At 45.9% G+C, this 17,922-nt stretch overlaps 8 protein-coding genes across 11 annotated transcripts; 4 read left to right on the plus strand and 4 right to left on the minus strand.

Annotated features, from left to right (window-relative positions):
• Positions 1 to 158: 158 nt before the first annotated feature.
• On the minus strand, positions 159 to 2,239 carry Mettl2 (methyltransferase-like protein). Of its 4 annotated transcripts, none has more exons than XR_011416460.1 (3): positions 1,861 to 2,069; positions 803 to 1,802; positions 159 to 301 (listed from the first exon to the last, which is right to left on the minus strand). XR_011416460.1 is itself a non-coding variant. In XM_032435004.2 (2 exons), the coding sequence occupies exons 1-2, from the start codon at positions 2,092 to 2,094 to the stop codon at positions 992 to 994; spliced, it is 921 nt and encodes a 306-aa protein (XP_032290895.1). In that variant the 5' UTR covers positions 2,095 to 2,239; the 3' UTR covers positions 650 to 991. The 4 variants fall into 4 exon arrangements, 1 of the variants encoding a protein (XP_032290895.1); XR_011416461.1 differs by having other exon boundaries at positions 171 to 301; positions 771 to 1,802; XR_011416459.1 differs by having other exon boundaries at positions 234 to 301; positions 683 to 1,802.
• Positions 2,240 to 2,433: 194 nt separating this feature from the next.
• Bgb (Big brother) lies at positions 2,434 to 3,078 on the plus strand. Its single transcript, XM_002046333.4, has one exon. It carries the CDS (start codon positions 2,434 to 2,436, stop codon positions 3,076 to 3,078), a length of 645 nt encoding a protein of 214 aa, XP_002046369.3.
• A 787-nt stretch (positions 3,079 to 3,865) lies between these two features.
• alphaCOP (coatomer subunit alpha) lies at positions 3,866 to 7,733 on the minus strand. The gene is made up of 2 exons (XM_002046334.4): positions 6,788 to 7,733; positions 3,866 to 6,728 (listed from the first exon to the last, which is right to left on the minus strand). Exons 1-2 carry the CDS (start codon positions 7,731 to 7,733, stop codon positions 3,961 to 3,963), a joined length of 3,714 nt encoding a protein of 1,237 aa, XP_002046370.1. The 3' UTR covers positions 3,866 to 3,960.
• A 416-nt stretch (positions 7,734 to 8,149) lies between these two features.
• On the plus strand, positions 8,150 to 8,653 carry LOC6622246 (transmembrane protein 60). Its single transcript, XM_002046335.4, has one exon. It carries the CDS (start codon positions 8,150 to 8,152, stop codon positions 8,543 to 8,545), a length of 396 nt encoding a protein of 131 aa, XP_002046371.1. The 3' UTR covers positions 8,546 to 8,653.
• LOC6624283 (proline-rich protein PRCC) lies at positions 8,565 to 10,167 on the minus strand. Its single transcript, XM_002046336.4, has one exon. The coding sequence runs from the start codon at positions 10,067 to 10,069 to the stop codon at positions 8,648 to 8,650; it is 1,422 nt and encodes a 473-aa protein (XP_002046372.1). The 5' UTR covers positions 10,070 to 10,167; the 3' UTR covers positions 8,565 to 8,647.
• A 313-nt stretch (positions 10,168 to 10,480) lies between these two features.
• Positions 10,481 to 11,240, plus strand: Bro (Brother). Its single transcript, XM_002046337.3, has one exon. The coding sequence runs from the start codon at positions 10,506 to 10,508 to the stop codon at positions 11,148 to 11,150; it is 645 nt and encodes a 214-aa protein (XP_002046373.2). The 5' UTR covers positions 10,481 to 10,505; the 3' UTR covers positions 11,151 to 11,240.
• Positions 11,241 to 13,268: 2,028 nt separating this feature from the next.
• Positions 13,269 to 16,202, plus strand: LOC6622253 (novel acetylcholine receptor chaperone). Its single transcript, XM_002046338.4, has 3 exons — positions 13,269 to 13,938; positions 15,550 to 15,688; positions 15,750 to 16,202. Exons 1-3 carry the CDS (start codon positions 13,819 to 13,821, stop codon positions 15,971 to 15,973), a joined length of 483 nt encoding a protein of 160 aa, XP_002046374.1. The 5' UTR covers positions 13,269 to 13,818; the 3' UTR covers positions 15,974 to 16,202.
• Positions 16,203 to 16,426: 224 nt separating this feature from the next.
• On the minus strand, positions 16,427 to 17,852 carry Vta1 (vesicle trafficking 1). Its single transcript, XM_002046339.4, has 4 exons — positions 17,717 to 17,852; positions 17,583 to 17,644; positions 17,341 to 17,491; positions 16,427 to 17,280 (listed from the first exon to the last, which is right to left on the minus strand). Exons 1-4 carry the CDS (start codon positions 17,824 to 17,826, stop codon positions 16,668 to 16,670), a joined length of 936 nt encoding a protein of 311 aa, XP_002046375.1. The 5' UTR covers positions 17,827 to 17,852; the 3' UTR covers positions 16,427 to 16,667.
• Positions 17,853 to 17,922: the final 70 nt, after the last annotated feature.

The following is a 17,922-nucleotide window of genomic DNA, read 5'->3' on the forward strand; positions in this document are numbered from 1 at the left end:
TTATCGCGCGCTCCTTCGCTCTCGCTCTCGCTCTCTCGTTCGCTGACCGTTACACTCGGGGCCTCGCTCTCTGTGAGCTTTTCCTCAATGAATTTGCGCTCAACTCTCGCCCTCAACGCACACTCGCACACAGACACACAAAACGGGAAATAACTGGCAGGCAGAGATGCGTGTGTGTGTGTGTGTGTGTGCGCGTGTGTGTAAGTGACTATGTGTGTGTGAGTATGTGCGGGTACCACTTGCCACGACAACCTTTTGCAGCAGCGCTGTGTGAAGGAATCCTCTGGCCCTTTTGTTCAAACTGTTGGTGGATAGAGTATAAAAATAGTTGCAACTATTTTTAGTATGCTTATTCGTTATGTTTATTCTATTGAATGTCGGCCTCAAATGCCTTAGCTTTAGTTACGCCCACAAAACACATGCACTTACACACACACACACACGCACACAACTTAACTAGAGTTTCTCATTTCACACATACTTATATATTTTGCAACAATTTTTAGTGCATATTTTCAGGCGCAACTGAAGCGAGTTTTTAGTTCTATTCAAATAGACTTTTGTATATGAAAAATTTCATTTGCCAAATTTGCACTGGCTTGAAAAAAATCAATGAAATTTTTACACAACACAATTTTTGGTATAAGTCAATTTAGGAGCTTTAATTGAACTATTTCGCAACTTTTGTTTGCAAGCCAAAGTCTATGCATTTGGGCTGTGTCAACACATTGTTTTGGTGTTAAAATGTAACTAAATAATAAATTATATACATTTGCGCAGCACAAAGAAAATTTTCACTTACGACGTTTTTTAGCCAACTGCGAAAACTTGCAGCTTTCCTAACTGTTATGTGTATTTGGGGAAAAAGCTCGCCCAATAAGGACGAGTTGCAAAAGCTTCGTGCTGTGTGTAAAAACTAACGAGTAGCTTTCGTCTTCTGGTCCTAACGAGTACAAATGCGATAGTTTGATATCTGGTTATAAATGCTATTTTACAGCGGCTTGCGAAACTTTGTCTGTATCCATACTCTGTACATTTTGAGACAACGTCCACGATTAACCTGTAAGCGCCTGTCGACTAAAAGCTGCTCCTCCACCAGCCCGGCTTGGGTCAACATGCTGCGCAGCTCTTGTTCCGTAAAGAAATATACCATGGTGCCATCGCCGCGCACATAGAAATTATCCTCCAGGCATTTGCCGCTCTTGAAGCGCAACTGCGCCAGATCGTAGCGTCCGTAATCCCGAAATACGAGCAGACCTCCAGGCTTGAGATAGCGATAGCAGTTCTCCAGCACATGCTGCATTTTGGAGGGCTCAATGGCCGACAGCACAAAGATCATGACGATAATGTCCTGGGAGTTCTCCTCGAATGGCACCTGCCAATGCTCCTGCGTGGCATCCATTACAAAGACCTCGCAGCGTTTGTCATCATACTGCGGCTGACTACGCAGGATTTCTATGGCACGTTCCGAGAAGTCACAGCCATATACCCGCAGCTGGGATTCGGTGCTGTATTGGAGTATGGGCAAAATGGTGTTGCCCACGCCGCAGCCCAGCTCGAATATGCTGCGCGGCTGTGAATGCTCGTTGTTCGCCATGGGCGCCAGTTCGGGAAACTCCGTGAACAGCCAGTGGCGGTCTTTAAAGAAACGATTATCGTGTATGCCATAGAACGAGTCCCAGAACTTGGGTGCATCCAATTGAAAGCGTGCCCGCTGATCTTCGCTCATTTTAACAGTTGAATTCTTCTCGACAGCCGCCTGGGCGGCTAGCTCCTGCTCCGCATCCCATTCCACGTGGTCCCTGTTGAGCAAATTTTAGAACAGTTGTTTCTTTTGAGTAACTATATTCGCATTTATACCATGCATTAAACTCGAACACCTCACGGGCATCGCTGAGAATACGCTCACCCGCGCCACTCGGCTTCTTGCGCTGGCGAGTGTGTTCCCAAGTTTTGCTGGCAAAGCATCGTGGCAGATATTTACCAGGCGTTGTGCTTAAAAACGTCGGCGTTATCCTTGAGCAGACGTGTGCCAAACTGTGGACGCTTCTCATTTTCATTTGAATCATCTAAGGGCTGACTTGTGTCGCTCATGTTACGTTTCCAATCGGTTTAATTCAGAAATCCACTTTGTCAACAAATAACCGCGTTGCGTCTAAGAACATATGGCGCGAAAAGTGGCCAGACTGTTGCAAGTTGCTGGCATGTGGCAACACCGGCTTGTGTATATGTGTTATCGGCTGGCCTCCACTTGCTATCGGTTAGTATAACAAAACCGCAAAATAATTTTTGTTGTATGCGTTGTAGTTGACTGCAGCAAACTGAAATATATAAATAATCCAGGCATAAAAAGCGCCAAAATTGTAAATTAAAGAAAAATAATCAGCAACAAAAGTTGATTGTTGTGTGCATTGCAAAAGAAAACGTTTCAAAATGATGAACGAGGCTGCCGCACTGGCTAACATGATACCCTACGACACAATTGGACTCTACGAGCAGCCCAAGCCCCGATTCATCTTCAAGATGCCGCGCGTGGTGCCCGATCAGAAGTCCAAGTTCGAAAGTGACGAACTCTTTCGGCGATTGAGCCGCGAAAGCGAAATCCGCTATACGGGCTATCGGGAGCGCAGCATCGAGGAGCGTCAGGTGCGCTTCATGAACGGCTGCCGCGAGGGGCACACCGAGACGAGTTTCGTGGCTTCGGGCACAAATCTGCAGCTGGTCTTCAATGCCAATCAGAATCCCTATCTGCACGACAAGGAGTGCGACTTCGACAAGGAGCACGGCAAGGTGCACATTAAATCGTATTTTATCATGAACGGCGTTTGTGTACGCTTTCGCGGCTGGCTGGATCTGGAGCGCTTGGATGGCGTTGGCTGTCTGGAGTACGATGAGCGCAGGGCCATGCACGAGGATGCGATATTGCGCGACCAGATCGATCGCTATAATCAGCGCCTGCGCGAATTCGAGGACACCAAGCGTGCCTATCGCGACAATCGCCAGGACGAGATGGAGGCAGTGCGACGTGGCGTCGCCTCCGGCGGCATTGGCGTCGGCGCCAGCATGTGGCGACGTTAGTTGGACTTTTGGACGGCAACGACGCCGTCCCAGCACCAGCAGCAGCAACAGCAGCAGCATGAGACTCAATTCGCAAATACTCAATACTTTATGGAAAACTGAAGAAATGCTCCCAAAAACCAAATGCGGACACGGATACGGCTACGGCTATGGATTCGATTCGATTACGTTTAGATTCGCTCGAATAATGCTCCTCTAGACTTAGTTTTAGCACTTAGTAAATTACTTAACGTATTCTTGTATGGTATTAAACATAACATTTTAATGTGAATTTATATAGTACTTAGTTAAATACTTACACATTTACACATAAATATAAATATATATATATGTATACATGTATTAATATATATTATATTTATATAATACACAATAAACTTACGCATAATAATTCCGGTATTTCCATGATGACGCAGAATGACGATGATTATTAATTTATGATTTTATGCCCATTTATTGGCGCTGATAAAAAAGAATGGAGTTTAAGATTTCTATTTTCCTTTGAATAAAGTCTGCTAGAAGCAAGCGCTTGCCTGTCTTAGCTTGGCATAAATATTCATCTTCCGCAAGTTAGAAAATTGAATATACAAAAGTTTGTATTCAACTTGAATTATTCCATTTGCGGTTCACGACCGCAAAGATCTGCTTTAAAGCTATAATTATTTTTAATTTTTAATAATATTATATATTTAATATTTGAGGCTAATGTGCCGCATTCGGCTCAAACGGATAAGCACTTGGATTGGCATACAAACAGGGTGGAAAAATAGTTAACTAAGCCTTTCAATTGTGTATTGCATATACATATATTATATATTAATGGATACTTTATAGACATGATTAAAACTAGAAGAAACATTTAATGGGTGCGCGTGTGTCCGTTTAACGGAATTGCAATGTGGAGATGCGCAAACCGATGCAATCCTTGCCAATTTGACTGACCTCGCAGACGGCGCAAATATTGCCCTTGTATTGGGTATCGTAGGCGCTGCCGCAGAAGGGGCAAGTCACCTCCGGTTTGCCGCGATAGAGCGGCTTCCAGCTGATGGCGCAGATATTGAACGGATTGAACTCCTCGTACGCCAGCTGATGCTCATCGATGGGATTCACCTCGCAGGCTTGCAAGATTTTACGCACCTGCTGCGCCACCTCCGGACGCGGCGCCAGCTCCAGCAGACGGCGCGCAAATGATGCCGCCGTCTTGTAGTTCTTTAGCTTGAAGAACATGTTCAGTGCGGTGCGCAGCGTCAGTATCTGATGAACAGGCTGGAGCTTGCAGTGCGTAAAGTAGGCGGCCATCTCACACAAACGCTTCTGCTCCTCCAGCGTCGACTTGGGCATGCCCTTGCGCACGGTCTCCATTTTCAGACCCACAATATACTCCGCGCAGATCTTGAGCAGCTGCTGCGCCTCGGCTGTGTCCAGCTTGGTCTCGACCACCAGTAGCGGAATACTCATCAGTATGGAGTGGAACTTCTCGATAGCCTCGCCGAATTTGCCCGATGTGGTCAGCTGGTAGCCCGCCTGGAGGCGCGACACCAGCTCGTTCAGCTTAATGCCCAGCGCGGGACGCTGCAGCTTCGGATTGGTCTCAGCGAAATTGCGCAGTGGATGACCGCTGAGCGACTGGAGATTGGGATTAGCCGTATAGCTGGTGCGCGAGCAGGCATAGTTCTGCAGGAAGAGCGTTTTGAAGGGCTTAAAATTGACCACGCCCAGCTGATCGTTGAGCAAACGGAAGGCGCTGTTAAAGGCACCCGCCTTGACATGATCCAGCACCAGCTGCGAATTGTTGGCCCAATGCTGTGCCGGCGATTGACCCTTGTTCGGCGCCGCATAATAGTTGCTGTCCAGCGCCGAGGCCTTGATCTTGGAGGCCAGCTCAATGGGCACCACCAGATCATCATCGCCCACATCCCAGCCGCCGCCGCCGGCGCCTTCCTCCTGGGCCTCGTCATTGCTCAAGGCATCGTGCATCTCCTCATCGCCGTCATCATCCTCACCCAGGCCCAGATCTGCATCGGCTCCCCAGCCATCGCCGCCGCCATTGTGCTCGTCCAGCAGCGCAGCATCCGCATTGATGTTGAGCGCTTGGCGTGCAGTGATGCTGCCGCTGGCCCGGGTGACCATGGCACCCTCAAAGAAGCCCTTCGACACGGACAGCAGCGGCCAGTTGGTCTCCAGCTGCTGTATAGGCACAGGCGGCTGCAGCAGCTGGGCATTGGGGTTCACCTCCGGCAATGTGCTGCCCTCGGCGCTAATGGTGGCGCCCAGAGTCTCCGTCAGCTCATCCAGGCCATGGGTGGCCGCTGTGAGATAGGCCAGCGACAGCTGTCCACAATTCTTGAGAATGCTGACGCGTTCCTTGACATCGCCCAGGAGCAGGGCGCCCTGGTACTGTGCGGATACATCCTTGCGTATTTCGGCAATTTTATTCATACGCTTCAGCTTGTCCAGATTGCCGGTGATCAGATAGAGGAAGCTCAGCTTATCGAAGTTCTTGGTGCGCTGATAGCACATCTCGACCACCTGATGATTGCCCTGCAGCAAGGCGGCCTGGCCCAGCCGATCCCAGCAGTCCTTGTCGTCCAACGCTTTGGCCGCCTGCAAGGCAATCTCAATGTTGCCGCACTCCAGGGCCAAGCCGAAGCGCGTCTTCTCGTCCTTGACAAAATGCAGCGCCACCTCCGGATAGCCCTTCTGCTGCAGATACGCAATGATGCTCTGGCCCACGAGCCGGGCATTGCGCACCATGTGCAAGACCTCGTCGTATTTGCGCTGAATAAGCGCCAGCTTGAACTTGTATTCCGTGGGATCGATGTGCAGGACACGGGTGCGACACTCGCGATCCAAACAGAACACCTGATTGCCCTTGACGCGCGTCAAATAGATGGGCAGATCCAGGGTGCGTATGATGCCATGATCTCCATTGGTGATGGCATATTTGATGTGATTGCTTGTCGTATAGATGAACACGCCGGACTCGTCCCAGGCGCCCGATTTGACGCGACAATTCTCCTGCACGGTGCACAAATACTGCAGCCGGCGATCGCAGATGGTAACCGAATGCTTGCATAGCAATGCCACCAGCGACATGTCCGGCGACCAGACCACATAGCGGCACTTGGCCAGCTTGATGCTGCCGACGGAAACCAGACGCTGCACCTCGTACAGGGTCACATACTCGGGATCGCGTATGAGCAGCATGCCTGTGCCGGCATAGAAGATCTCCTCACAGAATGTGGGTATCTTTTTGGTCACCTCGTTCTTGAAGTTCTTCACCACCAGCTGCTGATTGCGATCGAGCACGGCGAAACGATTGCGTGCCACCCAAATGGCCGTAATGCCGGAGCTGCGCTTGCTGTCCGATTCATTTTGTCGGTCGCTCTCGCTATCCTTGGGGATTTGGCACAGATCATAGGTGCTGTTCTCCAGATTGTTGGTGCGCGTGCAGATCAACACCGCATTCAGTGCGGGATTGTAGGACATGCTGTAGACGGGCGACTTGCCGGGCCGCAGCTGCATCACCACCGTGTCCTTGGTCGTGGTAAAGTCCAGTTTGCGCAAGAAGCGATCCTTCACGTAGTACAACATGTTGCCATGCACCGCATAGGCAGGACGCTCACGCTCCAGCTTGAAGACCACCATGCCTGCAACCAAGTGCATCAAATGAAGAGTTGAGCTGGAAACGTAATCTTTTGCTACTCACCCGCATCGTGGCCGGCAGCAAACAGATTGAGCGTGGGGTGAGCTGCCATAATCCAGAAGCGCTCGTTGTCACGCCGGAATGTGAACAGGCACTGGCGCTTGGTCATGTCCCAGACGCGTATGCTGCGATCCTCGCCGTTCGAGATGATCAGATCCTGGCGTGGATGGAATAGCACGCAGGACACATTGTTATAATGGCCACGGCACGTGTCCACCTCCCAGGCCTTGTATTCGTTCATGCGCCACAGCTTCACCAGGCGATCATCGGCGCCGGACACAATCAGCGGCAGCGTTGGATGGAAACTGGCCCAGTTGACGCCGCGATCGTGACCCTCTAGTACATGCTTGACCACTGCATCGGCCTGGCCAAACAGATCTGTGGCGCCCGGATGGCCCTTCAGGTGCTCATCTAGTCCACCGGGACCGGGTGCCACATTCTTTTTACGCAGTCCGGATATGTCCCAAACACGCACCGTCTGATCCAGCGAGGCGGACACAATTTGATCCTCTGTCGGATGGAATTGGGCGCACATCACATAATGATTGTGACCGGTGAGCACACAGATGCAGTTGCGCGACTGCCAGTTCCAGATGCGTATGGTCTGATCATCGGAGGCGCTCAAGATCCACGGATACTCGTGATGAAAAGCGACTGTGCGTACATAATCCAAATGCGCTAGCAGCGTGAAAATGCAGCGACGCTGTTTATAGTTCCACACCTTGATCTTGTAGTCATCTCCGCCGGACACAAACAGCGGCATCTGTTGATGAAAGGCCACACTACGCACGGGTCCGTCATGCTCATCGAACTTCTCCAGCAAAGTGTGCATGCGATAGTCCCACAGCTGGATGACGCCGCTGTGCAGACTGGTCAGGATCCAGGGGCGTTTTGGGTGAAACGAGAGACCCTTGACGCGAGCCGACTTCGACTCGAAATTGGTCAACATGTTGGCAAAGTCTTTTGTTTTTCCTGCTGCCGTGGCGATGTCTCAGTTGTAGTCGGCTTTTCCTTAACGTACACTTAAACAGCCTGTGGCACGTACTTTTCTGTGTAAAGTTATACAAAAACACTCGTTAGTATTTAGAGCACGATATTAATTAATAAATAAACATATACAAGCAATTTATTTAACTATTTCACGCAAAAACACACACCAATTATACGAAATTTTCAAGTGACACGTCAATTGTCTTCTTCTTTTCTTCTTCACTGCCGGGGCTGCCAACTCACGAGAAAAACAGCTGCACCTATCGATAACTGCTATTCGATAGCAAATACATTTATCAAATATCGATACGATATTCGCACAATTTTGTTTACAATTTTGTGGTTTGTAAAATGTAAAAATAAATTGAAAACAAAATGACGCTGGCACATCGCGCGCTCTTTACATGGTTCATTGTTTTGGTGTTCCTAATACTGCTCTGCTTGCGGCTAGATCCTCGCACCACCTGGAACTGGTTTGTCACCTTCACGCCGCTCTGGTTCTTCGACTGCATTTTAATTATTTACGTGCTAATCAAATTTATACGCAAATGGCGCAACCTGAACCGCCTGACTGATCTGCTGTCCCTCTACAAATGGAACATTGCCGGCGTGCTGCTAACAATAACGTCCCAGGTAATGATATGCATGACCCTGGAGTATCCACAGCAGATACCCATCTATGTGACCATGGCGCCGCTCATCCTGCTGCTCTCCACGGCCATTGTCTATGTGGGCGGAAAGCTGAGGCGGCGCGAAGGCTGGCTGCATTGAAAGGAACACAGCAACATGCTACACTTATCTCTATATATATTTATGTATTAAGTCTAAATGTAATTCACATTAAAAATGTAAACAAAAAATGCCAACGATTGCCTAAAAGCCGTATTTGCTTTGTGTGGCGCGACGGGTTTGCCTATTGGCCGACCACATGGCCTGCAGCTCGGCCTCGTTGGCCTTGGCCTTGTGGGCCAAGTAGGTGATTTGATGCTTGCGCCTTGTGCCCGCCACGGGCTCCTCGTCCGTCAGCACGCCCGTTGGCTGGAATGTGGTGGCCGATGCCAATGCCGTGCGCATCCATTCCTCACGATCGGGCAGCACTTGAGAGCCGACAATGTCAATCACCTGCATTTCCTTGGCCTCCTTGCGTCGCCGTTTGGCATTCTTGCCCACCAGCGCATCCATGGCCTCTGTGTTCAATTGCTGTTCCTGGTAACGCTGCTGTGCCTGTCGCAGCTCCTCCGCTTGCAGGTGTGCCTCCTCCGTCTGCTCGTCGGCAGCCTGACGCTTTGTCTGTTCCGACGACAAGTATTTGTGGCTAGCCTCAACCATTTTGGCTGCTCGCTTGGCCACCAGGGCACTGATCTCGTTGCTGCTCACCTCCGGCAGCTGCTGCTTGCTGTTCAGCGAAAAGAAGTCACCAGCATTATCCATATCCTCGTCGTCTTCACTGTCGCTGACACTGACCAGCGGCGCAGTCGGCTTGGCACTGTTGCGGCTCTTTGAATGCTTGCCGGGCGGCGCTTTAAGGCCATCAACTGCTTCGGTATTGTGTGCGGCGCGTCGTTGTTTAACAGTATCCGGCACGAAAGCTGGCGCTGCATTGGCTTGTTGGGCAGTATTACTGGCCTTCGATGCAGGCGGCGGACCATTGTACTCCGGTTTGGCTGCCACGGGCTCAGATTTTCTGGCGAAATCCCGCTCAGACTTAGCCTGCGGCAAAATGCTCAGCAAGCCGCAACCCTTTGTGGACTTGACATGCGTATGCCTGCCATTTAGCTTCGCCGCCTGCTCCTTGTCCACGTCGGCGAACTCCCTCAGCGAAGGTATGCTGATCTTAACGCGTCCCCTGACAGCAGCTGCAGGCGCCGCTTCGCTACCTGCGGGCGGCACTGCCTTTTTGTGCAAAAACTCATCGTCCAATTCTTCGATGATAGCTGCTGTTTTCACAGAATGCCTCGGCATGGGCAGCTTGGCAAATGCCTGGGTCACATGCTCATCTGCCTGCTGCGCGCCATCCTCCGCGTCTGGCGTTGGCGCAGCGGCTACTTTGGGCTTGGGTAGGGCTAGCGCTAGCCGACCAATACTGGTTGGCCTTAACTCCTGTAAAGACACTTCCTGCGGTATAAAGTCGTCATCGTCATCGCTAATATGTCCATTGCTTGCATTTGTTTTCCGTTCGGTTGCCCCGTTTTGGATGGCTGTTGGTGGCTTTAGTAACTGCACTTGTATGCCCGCAGAGTCTTCCTCAATATCCGATTCCTCATCACTACTCGCAGCGTATGCAACCAGCGACATAGTTAAATTAAAATTCTTTTAATGCTCAGCGAAATTCACAAATTTTGATATGCGTTGCAAATGTTTCTTAATATAAAATGTCAGCTGTTCGTTGAAACGGGGCACCCTGTGTCAAGTGTTGCCACAATTTGAGCGATGTTGTTGGCAACATGCTGCTGGCAGGGTAATAAAACAGTATGGCAATGCCAGGCAAATGGTCTGTTAAAATTTGAAAATTTCATCAAACCTCTTAATTGGAAACTATTTGTAGAAGTTTAAATACCTGGCAGCAGGTAGTGCGGAATATTTAATTATGACAGTAGCTGCAGCTGTTTAAGCTGATCATAAAACTATAAAATGTAGGTAAATATCGCTTAACTTGCCCATATAAATAACATCCTCGAGTTAACCAAGCATCAGTATGAACTTGCGCATCGAGCTGTTAAGAGATCCGAACATGCATCATCATCAGAATCTTGGAGATGCGGCTGCCTTGACGGGCATGATGCCGCCGTACGAGACAATGGCTCTCTACGAGCAACCGAAGCCGCGTTTCATATTCAAAATGCCGCGCGTTGTGCCAAATCAGAAATCCAAATACGAGTTGGATGAGCTATTCCGACGACTCAGCCGGGAGAGCGAGGTGCGCTACACCGGCTACCGAGGACGGGCCATTGACGAGCGTCGCATGCGTTTTGTCACCGACTGTCGCAAGGGTTATGCAGAGCTCTCATTCGTGCCCACGGGCACCAATCTGCAGCTGTACTTCAATGCCAATCATAATCCGTATGCCCAGGAGCAGGAGTGCGATTTTGACAAGGAGCGCGGCAAGGTACACTTGCGCTCCAGTTTCATAATGAATGGGGTTTGTGTGCGTTTCCGTGGCTGGTTGGATTTGGAACGTTTAGATGGCGTCGCCTGTCTGGATTTTGATCAAGCACGGGCTCAGCAAGAGGATGCACAGCTGAGCGAGCAAATTGAGAGCTATAATCAACGTATGGCCGACTCGAAGCGTATTTATGCGCATACGCCTCCACAGGATACTATACGGCGCGGCCCACCGGGTCCGGGACCAGTTACTGGACCGCCAATGGGCTGGTAAAACTAGCCTGCTGGATTCAAACTAATATAAATGTTTGTAAATTGAGATTTAGTCTTATAAAATAAAAAACTATTTACATTGAGCGAAAAAGGACGATGCTTCGGAGTCCCAAGGACTTGCTGTGCGACTTCTAATGCATAGAAGCATGAGAATTATTATCAGGTTGAAATTGGCGCAATTTCAGTACAACATGTATTTTTAACATTTTTTTGATCCGGCAACGCCGCATAATTAAATCTAGCTATCGATATACAAAAATGGCTTATATCGCTTCAAGTGTCAGTGCAACTCTGGGCTTCAATTCTATGAAGCTTTCAATTTGTGCATTTGTGAATTCCCCTGAGTCACGTTAATAGCGATCCGTGGAAAAGTCAAGTATAGAAATATGTCTTCAGAGGACCAAGGCAGTTATACAAAATCGGTTGGCCAACGAATTTGTTACACATGGACACTCAAACTGAATGCATTAACTGACCTAAGGTCTAAACGTGTTTCAAGGCACTTTCCAGATTATATGGAAAATATTACCCAGTTTTATTTAGAAGCCTTTTGGGAGGGAGATTACCATTATGGAAATATGTATGTATCCCTACGAACTGTTTGCAAAAGTGACTGTATAAATAAAACCAAATACGTCAGCATTAATATATTAAATCGTGAGAAAAAAAAATCCGAACTTCTTAAATTATCTGATGATTGGAAAATTAATATGGGAAATATGCCTCCGAATTGCTATTTGGTTAATAACACACTTACAATAATCTGTGAGATCTTTGTGATGAGCCCCGTAGACAAGATTATGCCAATCGAAGTTCCCAAATGCAAATTACTCGAAGATTTGGCTGCGTTGTTCGATACAAAGAAAAACTCAGATGTAACAATGTGACAAAGGACCAACAAGAGATACCAGCCCACAAGGCCATCCTAACAGGTAAAAATAACAGGTATAATTAAATGAAATCCGTTGCCAACAAATGCAATGTTCGCAGCACGCAGCGAAGTCTTTGCGGCCATGTTTAAGCATCCAATGGAGGAGAATCGCTGGAATTGTGTTACGATAAACGACTTCGATCACGACGTTCTCATGGAAATGCTGCGTTTCATGTACACGGGAGAGGCACCCAACTTGGCAGACATGGTTGAGAATCTGCTGGCAGCTGCTGAGAAGTACGGGCTGGACAGACTAAAGGCAATGTGCTTGAAATACTTAAGCGATAAGCTGTCCATTGAAACAGCTGCCATCACGTTAAAGTTAGCCGATCTTTATAATGTGAAAGATCTTCAACTCAATTCAGTTCAGTTTATTAGAAATCATGCAGCAAGTGTAGCTAATACGGCCAACTGGCAGAATTTGATTACAACAGATAAATATTTAATATTAAATGCATTTTGTGAGCCAAAAATTTTGTTGCAATTAAATGACGAATCCAAAAATGAGACTTAAATGTTATCACATGAATTAATTTACAAATTGAAAAAGCCTTTCCCCTTTCTTAAAGAAAAGGGCTTTTTACTTGAATCAAATCTCAACATTATTCACATCCATCTGTTATCATACAAATGTTCTATAAACAATTTTGAATATCTTTAGTTAACCTTGACATGTTTATTATGTTGGAGTAAAAATAAAATGTATTAGAATAAGTAGAAAGTCTTGTTTTGAAGAATATCCAACTTAAAAAAGTTCGTTTTACTAGTTTTTTGTCACCTTCAGTTTAGGAAATCTTCATTAATTTAAGTTCCAAATATTGGGGAACTTTATGTGAGTGTTGAAGGTGTTTTTGCAGCCCTGTTGTCATTGCTTCATAAGGGTTGATGCTCGGGGTCTTTGGCCTTAATTACACCAACTCCCAATGGCCACCACCCCAAAACTCAACCCAGCTGTTACCTCTCCCTCTCTCTATCTCTGTCTCAGCGGTTTTGGTCTGAGGGCGCTTTTTTTTGCAGAGAGCCCAACATAACAACCCATTTGCCGCTCTCTCTCTCTCTCTCTCCCTCTCACCTGATCTCGGCAGCAGTTACGAGAGAGCATATCGATTTTCTGGCATTCGGATGCTGCTGAAAGAAACTTTGCAACTGCGTCGACGGTTCGATTTGTTTTTCAGCCACAGTCAGAGTCTCAGTCTCATTTCGAACGCGTCTGTGCGGGCATATAGAAGAGAGATAAACAGGCAGACCGACTGGGAAGGCGAAACAGAAACAATTTTCATAAAATTATACATACCACAAAGTGTTTTAGCACAAACATTCAAAAAATTTTGTATAATTTTTGTGTTTTGTTCGTTGTTTTTCGTACTTTTGCTGCGTTCACGAACACAAAAAAAAAAATAATAAAAAAAAAAAGCTGCGACGTGCGCTAAAATTAGCGACCGGTGTATTATAGGGTGATGTATGCTGTATGAGTCCCAGTCCCAACTGGCTACGCCCCGCCCCTCAGCCGCCTGGGCCCCCGCCCCCCAGCCGCCTCTGAGCAGAGAAGCGCGCCCCAAATTGCTGACATTTGTGAATTATACATATTTCAAATAGTATTTGTGCAAATGATGTGCTCAAGATTGCCAGCAATCGAGTAAACATAGCAAAATTATAATAAATATTTGGAAGAGCAGCACAAAAACGTGAAGTGAAAAATCAATCGATACGCGTGGAAAACAAGGACTATTGACACAAAATGCCAGCCTCAAATACGATTGTGCTGAGGAGTCTATCCATATTGTTGGGCCTGTTCTTCATATTTGTGGGCACGCTCAAGCTGACGCCGCACATCAGCAAGGATCTGTACAAGGATCTGGTGAGTGAAAAATCGATGCACATCGTTTGTTTACTGCACCTCCTATCGATAGCTAGTTGTTAAGTGTTGTTGGTAAACTAACAAAAGAGTGTTAGACAATTATTGCAGGTCTTAGAGTTAGGCTTTAGCAGAGAGGCGAATAAAGAGAGAGAGCAAAGAAGTATATAACGGCTTGCGTCGGCTTTTCGGGAGCGCCATCGCTCTCTCATTGATTTTTCGCTGCGAGAGAAAAAACAAAAAAAAAAAAAACAAAACAACCACCATTCCAAAAGAAAATACAATTTCACATTGTTATCCTGCCAATCGGCGCTCTTATGTAAGTGGGTCATCGCATTTTCTTTTAGTAAATACAAAAGCTGAACTATATTTTATACGAATCGCATTTAAGCAGGAGACAAGGGTTTGAATACCCGGCTCGTGTGGGGATAATATTTTTTTTTAAGCTTCGAAGTATATCGAAAACTGATAATAAACATAAAACTATTTTCGCAAATCACATGTACGGAAATTCTTATAAATATGAATAATATACATATACAATTAGTTGCACCATTGAACTCGACCTCGTCAATGCCAGGCATTAGCCTTCACAAATACAAATACACAAATACGCAATGATCTTCAGGAATATACACATACATATGTATATGTGTATGTATATCTATACATATGAGCACGCAAATAAGTTTTTACTTTCCAACACTTTGCACAAGTATTTCTTTTTTTTTTCTATGACGGAAACTATGCAGAGCGCACTCTGGACTACAAATTGTTTATATATTTCATATATATTCTATGATAAAGAAAAAGTGTGTTCGCGTGGGCGAACATTTTGTTTTGTAATTTATGTTTGTTTGCACATGAACTTACCCGGCGTTGTTCGGCTCACTGATTTCTAACGGAGCTAAGCTCTTGTGTATTATTTTGCTATAAACAATGTCCCGTTCTTTTCGCTATATGAAGCAATATAATTAAACGAATTTATCTATTGGCATTGATACCGCGCAATTAAACTTTCAACACGAGTTTTCTTGGCTTCTTGGTAAGGTATTTAATTTAGAAATAAATATGTATGTATGCATATAGCCAAGCGCTGTTGCAATGCCGAAACATTTATAATTACAGCATCGCGCATTAAAGGCACTTGGCAAATGCCAAACAAAATGTGAGTGTGTATGACAAACACGTTTGGCTTTCCTTTTTATTTATTTAAAAATAAACATATTGCCCGTGCCCAATCACAGGGCGCGTCTCGAGTACTTGGAATGGAATGGGAATACTTGCCTCGGTAAATAAGTTATCAGGCAATTATTAACATGGCAGACAAAGATTCAAGTCCTAGTTTGGTGGCCAATTATATATATATATATATTTTTTGGTTATATAGATGAAATTTAAAAGTCAAATTCCATTCAAGCTAGAATAAGAAGGTTTCTATACACTTTACTTGATATGGTGAAAAAAAAAACAACAACAAATTAGTGTAACCAAACTTATCAAAGACAAAAACCTTAAAATGTATCAGTTTCTGTGCTGCCAGATCGCCACATATTATTTTCAATTAAATTAAATAAAATGTAATTTTAATTTAGCTTTAATTTTCCATTGCAGCGCACAGAGTATGTGAAATATGCCAAGGTATTTCCATTGACGGCGCTGTTCGGCGTAAAAATACCCTCGAAATGGTATAGACGAACCGTTGGCATACTGGAAATTGTTTGCGGCCTGGCCATGGCCCTAATACCCTATCGTAAGTACAGCAATTGGATTTAGATAATTATTTAGATAATCCAAAGCTCGTTTAATCACAGATAAAATCAAGAATGTGGCGAATGTGCTGCTGTTGCTGCTGATGCTATTGGGCATCTATCAGCATTGGATGGTCAGTGATCCGTTCGAGCGCTCCGGACCCGCGCTGGTGTTCACGTTCATGCTGGGCGGCCGTTTGGTTGTCTGGTATCAGACCAGCCGCAAGGAGGCAGCCGAACTGGCGTCGGTCAATCCGCCGCAAGCGAATGGCCTCAAACAGGAATAAATGCTGCCGGAGAGTACGAGAACATATTTAGTCGAATCTAAAAAAAGAATCAACTTATAGTCGCACCTGTAAACAGCTTTGTTTTAGCACAATTAGTTGAATATCGCGAGCTCAAATTGGCGCCCTTAAATACAATATACATACATATATATACATATTAACGAAATAACACACTCATTTCTAGTTATAAATTAAATGAACAATTTTTATAGAGTAAACGAAATTGAAATTGGAGTGTTTTTCTTTTTAAGTTTTTTTTTTTTCACTTTGGTGCCAAATAATAGAATACATACTCGTACAATATATATATATAAAGAAATAATATACACATAAATTAATTGCGAAAGTGTTCAAGTTATAAATTAATAAACGAGTTAGAGTATATAGCAATAAAGACAAAGACCAGAATAATACAAAAACATAAATAAATCCCTTCAAAAAACACGGCACTCGTGTTGTTGTTGTCGCAGCCAACAATGCCTATGACATTTTAGCAACAATTTTAATAAATTTTTGAATAACTCATATTCAATACATAATGTTTCAACAATTATTCAACATCGGCCGTTGGTTGTCGTTTTTGTTTTCGTAAGCAGCTTGCAATTGCCAGCAAATAGTTGAGATTATTAAATATGCGCGTGCTCCAAGCTTTAACTGGATTCAACTGTGTGGGATTAGTGTCTTATTTGCGTATCTATTCGGAACCTGTGCTCAGCAGCTTCAGCGCCTTCTGCAGATACTCCACCGCGCTCTTCACATCGTCATAGTTGAGCGAGCTGCCCGCATATTTGCAATACTTTTGTGCGGTTATCATTTGTTCAGCGGTTATTTGGACGCCGGCAACTGGGACAATGGGCGTGTAAATGGCTGCGTTTGGCTGCTCTGTGGGCACATATGGCTCAAAGCCACCGGGCTTCTCCTCATCCACTGGTGGACTCGGCAATTTGCTTGGATTCTGCAACACCTCCTCGGCTGTGGGCGGTGTTACTTGTGGTGCTGGGGGCGTAGATGGCGTAACGGGCTCCACATTTTCGGACTTGAATTCAGCAGCTCCATCTTCGGTCGGCGTTACGTTAGAAGCGCCATCATTGCTGCCTCCAGCTAGATTATCGCCAGCCAGCTCCGAAGATTCGTCGTCGGGAAAGGGACCAGGTATCGGGGTTTCGCCATTCTTCAGGCAATTGTGTATATAGGCGGCCTTGTACTTGGCGTACTTGCGATTGTGCAGCGCCTCCTCGCTCAGCTCACCAAAGGTAAGCAGTATGTCATAGAGCACACCGCTGGAATAATACGCCTTGACGACGTTTCTGCAAATACAGCAAGGATTAGAGACGGTGGAATGAGTTAATAAGTGAACTTTCACTTACTTGCCAAAGTTCTCCTCGCGATCCTGCTTGTCGGCATAGAGAAACAGCTTGAGAGCATAGTTCTCAATGTGTGCCTGAGCAGCAATGTCGTTGGTCAGCGCCTCGTTGTCGGCATGTTGCTTCTTCATTTGCTCCAACCAATCCATAATAGCTGTTGGCCGCATCAAAACAAACGCAAACAATGGATGAGTCATAGTTCTGAAGAATATGTATTTAGGCACGTAATCTCAATATGCGCTTACCTAGCAGCAGTTTAGTCTCTTCGGCGCTCTGTGTAGATGCCTTTAGGCCAACTTGCAGCGCACTTTGTAATTAATTAAACAAAAAATTGTTATTTCGAGTTTTCTTTGGAACGTAAGGACTGGGATTTACTTACTAGAGTCTTGCCCAGTAGGCTATGACAACGTCACGCGAATCGTGCTCCTGCGCCAACTTCAGAAAATGTTGTATGGACTTCAATGTCGGCGGACATGGTGGAAACTCCATCTTTGAAGTGCAAATAAAATTGATTTCCAAAAAATTCTATGAAATTCCAATGAACGCAGTAGAATTTATTGTGATTGACAGTGTTGCCTTATAAAG

This window comes from Drosophila virilis, chromosome 3, assembly GCF_030788295.1.
Source record: "Drosophila virilis strain 15010-1051.87 chromosome 3, Dvir_AGI_RSII-ME, whole genome shotgun sequence".
Classification (NCBI taxonomy): Eukaryota; Metazoa; Arthropoda; class Insecta; order Diptera; family Drosophilidae; genus Drosophila; species Drosophila virilis.